Source organism: Pelmatolapia mariae, linkage group LG10_11 (genome assembly GCF_036321145.2).
Source record: "Pelmatolapia mariae isolate MD_Pm_ZW linkage group LG10_11, Pm_UMD_F_2, whole genome shotgun sequence".
NCBI lineage: Eukaryota > Metazoa > Chordata > Actinopteri > Cichliformes > Cichlidae > Pelmatolapia > Pelmatolapia mariae.
The window spans coordinates 4,822,191-4,828,876 of NC_086236.1; the positions used below are offsets into that span (position 1 = coordinate 4,822,191).

A 6,686-nucleotide genomic window follows, 5' to 3' on the forward strand; every position below is an offset into this window, starting at 1 on the left:
TGTTGGAAATATGAACAACTCTAGTTACCCTATCCCAGGGGTCCCCAATCCCAGTCCACGAGGGCTGGTGTCCCTGCAGGTTTTAGATCTCACCCTGGGTCAACACACCTGAATCACATGATTAGTTCATTACCAGGCCTCTGGAGAACTTCAAGACATGTTGAGAAGGTAATTTATCCATTTAAATCAGCTGTGATGGATCAAGGACACATCTAAAACCTGCAGGGACACCGGCCCTCGTGGACTGGGATTGGGGACTCCTGCCCTATCCTATGATCAGCCAAAGCCAAAAATAATTTCTTTTAGGAACAGAATACCAAAGTTTGAAATTTTCTGCAGACTTAACAAAAATCTATAATTTCACTGTAAAATTGCATCATGAATGTATTATGTGAATGTAAGAAGTTCACGAAAAATTGGCTTAAGGCAGGAAAATAGTTTCTACTGGTTTCAACTTGTGTAATGTTTTGAGGGTTTTTTGATTTACGAAAAATAGATTACTGATGGGAATTGTTAAAAAGGTATAAAGGATTGAGGTACGTGCTGAAGAGAGTGATACTAAAATTCTCAGTGGTATAAAAAGACAAGAAACAGTGATGAAACACATTTGCAATAACACACTATTTTTTAGTATTTTTGTCCTCTATTCCAACAAGCTGCAACTCCTATCGGTGCCTAGTTACACTCCTGGAAGGCAAAAAATGCCTCTAAGCCTTTACACGTGAAGTGCACAAAAAAGAACTTAAGAAAAAAGATAAAACTGAAAATCAATCTGCTGACTACAGTCAGTGTATGGATTTACTTGTGTAGGATTAAGAGTGGAGATTATACTGTGTATTGTAATCTCAGCATGTTTATGGGTTTCTGGTGTATGTCAGTTTATCATAGTTGTATATGTGCTTTTCAGATACAGAATGTGGGCAGTGGAATGTGTATGGAGGTCAAACACTTTGTGTCAGGGAGCCCCATCCGCTTGGAGAACTGTGTGAAAGGCCGTGGTGAGGTGGGGTGGAGTCACGGACAGGTAAGGGCACCCTCTTAAATGAGCTTGTTGGGTTTTCAGTTCATATCCTAAAACCTCTGAGATGAGGTGCAAGCAGCATGATGGGTTGTTAACAAGCTGTTTTCTTCAGGTAAATTATTTTCATTTGTTTTCTTACTTTAGTAGCATGTTAATGAAAGTGTGTTTTTACCAACAAGGTATATTAAGGAGGAAAAAAAACTAAACAGACAGACAGAAAGTGGACCTTTTTAATGTCATGCTATTCATTTTAGCCAAACCATAATTGGGCAAAATTAAACAAACAGCAAATAAAAAAGAAAATTAACAGGTGGAGAAAAGACGGTCAAAATGTCAAAATGATACTGCAAAAGAAGGATCATTTGTCCCATTATTTAAATTGTTATATTTGAATTAATGGCCCTGTCATTTTTATCCTATAATTGTACAAAATTAAGTCTAATCACTTAATTGAGATACAATTCAATAGTACTATTACCTCATTCTAACTTTTGCAAAGTGATATGCTTCCCTGTGGAAAAACAGCTTGTTTTTTCAAAACTTCTAATTAGAATGTGGTGACCAAATGTGTACAGTTATCACATCCATAAATTTTGCAGCTTGTATGGTCATAGGGTGCAGTCCATATGTTTTAGGATGACAAATCATTTTTTTTGTAATATCAAAAGTTCAATAAAAATAAAAACTGGATTTGATTCCAAATGTTGAATTTGGATTTGGTAACAGATCATAGGAAATGAACTCTTAATGGGTGAGACGGTAAAAACTTTAGTGACAAAAGGAGGTGATTCATATGTGTACTGTATATCTTAATTGATTAAGTCCACTGTGGTTTTGTACAGCATCACTACTAAAAAATGTATCATCATCCACAAACTTATGGACCTGAGTGTAAATGTAAACTCCAACTATTAGATCGATTAGATCGGCTAGATCGATTGAACACTGATGTGGAGAAACTATCGTATAAATCAAATAAATCCAAAATGCTTATTTTATCGGCTTTACTATCTCTACACCATGTAACACTACAACACTACCATAATAACCCCAATTTCAACAAGAAAATCAATCTGACAGAAAAAAAGGTAGAAATTTTACGTAGACAAAGGAAGGACAGTCAGATGTTGTTACAGCTCAGATGTGCTCCCTGCAGGTGTTAACATTTGGCTGGAGGGAGGATATCCGGGTGGGTGACCCCATGCATACAAGGAAGCTGTGCTTTGATGCCGTCTCCCACAGCAGCCCAGTCACCCTGTATGACTGTCACGGCATGAAGGGAAACCAGCTGTGGCGCTACAGAAAGGTATGATGAACAGAAATAGAAACTGAAATTCTAGAGTTCACTGCTTGTAGAAAATTAGTGTATTTACTAATTCATCCTATTCAATGCTCTCCAACTGTCCTGGCCTTAGGAAGGTTTTATATTTTTTAAAAAGTCACTAAAATAAAAATAAAAAAAAATAAATAAAAATTGAAATGTCAAGTATGTAAGTGTGTGCCTGGTAAAAGGTCGATAGACACTTTAAATTTTGCAGTAGCAAAGTGTAACATCCTGCTTGCTGGCAGAAATGCGTACATATGCCATATAGAACACCAACAAGTTTGAGAAATAGGTTTAATCTTTGTGGAGTATAAGGCTTTAGTTATGCTATTGCTGTAAAATTTGTATTAATCACAGAGTATTCGATTTTTCTCTTTGTATAAAGAAGGAAATAAATGTCCTGTGAAGAAGTTAGCTTCTTGTATAATATGTATATGTTTATCTTTCCTCCAGGATAAGAGTCTGTATCATCCCGTCAGTAACAGCTGTATTGATAGCAGTCCGAGTGAGCGGCGAGTCTTCATGAACACGTGTGACCCTGCCTCTCTCAGCCAGCTGTGGTTGTTTGAAAGAACCAACGCGACTGTGCTGGAGCACTTCAACCAGGGCACCAACTGAGCTTACTGAACAGTGAGATGACACGTCTTCCAAAAAGAACAATCATGACTCAATGGTCATCTTTGTTCAAGTGAGTCTTTCTGAGGGAAGAGATGTTTGATTTTGTTTTGAAATGGACAAATTACCAATTACTTTGCTTTTTAATTTCTCACACTGTTACTGTAGTGGCCTGAAGACTCATGGAATTATTGGTAGCACATTTTAGAGTATAATTTTATGTTAAAAGGTGGGCCTTTCCGGGCTGGTAAACATAAAACACCATTAAGGGTTGTATGTGTTGCTTCCAGTAGTTATGTTTGCAGCCAACATAATCAGTGTAAGGCAACAGGGTCAAGGCTAACTACAGAAGGAAAACATGCTCTTAAATCATAAAGCCCTGGTCACACAGACCTTGCAGCACCTGGGCAACCGTCAGTCAGTAAGGAACCTGTGTGTTCCCCAACCAGTTTGCAAGTGGTTGCTGGCATTCACTGGGTGAAATTGGTTGCAAAAAGATACAGTGCTGCACTGAAAATCTCCTCGCTATTGCTTTGTTCTCTAGCATAATGCTGGTGTCTCATGTACTTTGCATGGAAGATGCTGATCTGCCTGCAAACATTTGCCAAAACTTCACGGTTAAACTGTAAAGTGTGCGAAGCGTACCCAAAATCGTGGCCGTTCACACTAAAAGTAAAAATCGTGACTTTTGACTTTGTGGCCTGTAGTTTGATAATCCTGTGATTGATTTTAAAGAAGTGTAATCCTTTAAAAAATATTTCCATTTCATTTCGCCCAATGTGATGAACATTTACTGATGTAACTTCAATAATGTTTAACAACGATGGAGAAACTAGACACGAAACCACCATTACAATTATCATTAATGTTTTGCTAGTTGTTTTTTTTTAACTTCCTTGAGGATTACCCAGTAAGCCTGTTAAATAGAGCTATAATGGTCTCAGAATTTATGGAACCTGTATATCTTCCCTTTGTTTCAATGTTGTCAAGGTACGAATGAAAGCTACAAGTGAATAAGATGCAGCTTTCCAGACATACCCTGTGATACAGTGATCTAGTGCAGTCCCCGAGAGCTGAAGAGCTGGTGGGACCACAAGCAGTGACATCCAGAATCCAATCATGAAGCGCAAGCTTGTCGTGGGAAAGGAGATAAAAGAAGGACATGCTTGCCTGAGCACCAGCACCCGAAACACTCAGTCAGTGCAAAGACACAGTTCATTTTAAAATGCCTATTATAAAATATGTGATTTTGATAATATTTTGATTCTGTTTATCATCAGGACGGGAGAATAATGGTGAGACCTGACTGCCTTGTGGAAACCCCGAAAATGTGGAGCTTTTAAAGATGGAAGACTCTGACCTCAAGAATGTATAAGAGGGAAAAACTTGCAAGGAAACAACTTCATTTGACTGCAGTAAAAATACTGATACTACTGCCGATACTGCTGGATTTAATGGATGAGCTATCCAGTTTTTATTTCATTTATTTATATATTTTTGTCAATGCCATCTTTTTACTCACAGCGCCAAGTTCTTTAAAGGCACAACTTGAGAAAATGAGGAGGGACAAAATCCTGCACAGTGTGTAGATTTACTAAAAATATACGTTTTTCAAAGGCACAAAGACTTTTAAAGTGAACTTTTTTGTATAATGTTATAAACCAACTAAATATTACGTGAACATCATTTCAAAATGTATTTTGTGTTGTCTGGTAAATTACAGGTAAATACTTATTTTTTAAAATTATATTTTCATTAAATGTTCTGCTATGCTAAACTACTACTGAGGCAAAGTTAAGAAGTGTACTGATTAACAGTTGTAAACCAACAGATATTTATGCCATTTACAGAAAACATAAGTGAAGTTGCACATTGCTTGTTTGCATGTGTTAGCAATTCTCTAACAACTTAAGGAATTCTCAGGGTACAGCCCTGTCTCCCAAAAGTTTCATTATCATTTTATTGTTGATTTCTAAACAAAATGCAAGAAACCTGTGTGCACTCTTTTAATTCAATTCAATTTTATTTATATAGCGCCAAATAACAACAACAGTCGCCTCAAGGCCCTTTATATTGTAAGGTAGACCCTACAATAATACATACAGAGAAAAACCCAACAATCAAATGACCCCCTATGAGCAATCACTTTGGCGACAGTGGGAAGGAAAAACTCCCTTTTAACAGGAAGAATCCTCCGGTAGAACCAGGCTCAGGGAGGGGCGGCCATTTTTTCATAAACACATCTACAAATCATTCTGTCAGAGAGGTCCAGAATTGGCAGCGCAGTGGTTTACAGCATAAGATTCTGGGTTTGTGCCTCTCTGCGTGGAGTTTGCATGATGTCCACGTTCTTGCACAGATTTTTTTCCAGGAGCTCAAATCTCTTCAGATCTCTTCAAATCAAAAAATATGTTATTTTTAGTTGATAGTAATAACTATCTTCATCTAGGAAACTCTTGCAAACTGGATTCAAAATCTCAGGATTTCAGGACTCTGGTGCACAGCCTGAGATCCTCATGCAAGGACCTGCTGACTGTTTTCACCTCATGCTTAGAGACTAAAAGGGACTCTGCAGTTGTGGAATGACCAGCCGAACTGAAGCATGCTACATAGTTAGCTTTAAGAAATATTGTTAATTATTTTTTAAAATATTTTTTCTTAAGTACACAGTATTTTATTACTGACTTTGCACTTGTGTATCGCATGATTCTACTGTAAGTTTTATTACCCTCTGCTCTTTTTATAGTTTATCATCCGTGTTTTTATTGTGTATAAAGCTGTGAAATGGTTTTAATACGTGCTATACATAGTTAAGTTGTCTTTCTTACTAAACTATTTTTAAAAATTAAATTGGAGCAAAGGTTTCACTTTTGTATTGCTTTTTAAAAAATCTTTTACCGTTTACACTAGTTTAATTTCATATAGTTCAAGTTGAAATAGATCATATCACAACAGTGGCTAAGTTAGAAGCTTCACTTCCATTTTATCAACTATCATGGTGATGAGTTGTCTCCACCATCTGCTGCAGAAAAAGATGACATTTTAGAGAACAAAGAAATGAAAGACATATATGCTGATTACTAATTTACTTGCAAATGTAACACATGAGAAATTGCATGCAGAGATGAGAAAGTTTAGTTGTATAAGAGTGTCATTTTTAGAAGACAGGCCTGCAGGCAGAATATGTGCGTCAATAAAATGCGCATCAGTCAGTGGTGCCAATAAATGGTATGCAAAACAGGCAGAACAAGCAACAGAAATCCATTCATGTAACTGAATAAAAATACAATGAACAGAAGAAAAAAATCAACTCAAAACTAAGTACTGTGTTCAACCTGTTGGACAAATTCAAATATGTCCCAAAATAATATGCAAACATTGTTGCACAAACTATATGACTGAAAGGAACAATCAAACCATTGGTATACCCAATCTGTGTGGAAAACTAGTCATTTTTTAATAGAGAGAATATGTTCCCTGCCACTCTAGAGTAACAGGCAACCTATGGATAACCTATGATCAGGCAGATCATTGACTCAGCACCTGTATATGTCTGCAAACATCTTATTGGAAATCTGATAAAACAGAGGTCGCACAAACTCATCATCTCTGCTCAGTCTGGGGATAAAACCTGCACAGCAAGCTAACAATTATCTGCAAAGGACAGCAGCTGCTGAGGCCCAAAGTTCATTCGGCACTTTCACTTTTTTATTGACAGAGTGAGTC

The 6,686-nt window shown here is 37.0% G+C and overlaps 1 protein-coding gene across 1 annotated transcript in view; it reads left to right on the top strand.

Annotated features, from left to right (window-relative positions):
- Positions 1-5,767, top strand: part of LOC134636166 (polypeptide N-acetylgalactosaminyltransferase 10-like) — a 98,278-nt gene extending 92,511 nt beyond the window's left edge. Inside the window, exons 10-14 of the mRNA XM_063486019.1 lie at positions 908-1,024; positions 2,178-2,327; positions 2,799-3,033; positions 3,951-4,156; positions 4,241-5,767. Coding sequence (XP_063342089.1) covers positions 908-1,024; positions 2,178-2,327; positions 2,799-2,963 — 432 coding nt within the window. The 3' untranslated portion in view covers positions 2,964-3,033; positions 3,951-4,156; positions 4,241-5,767. The remainder of the gene's footprint in view (positions 1-907; positions 1,025-2,177; positions 2,328-2,798; positions 3,034-3,950; positions 4,157-4,240) is intronic.
- Positions 5,768-6,686: the final 919 nt, after the last annotated feature.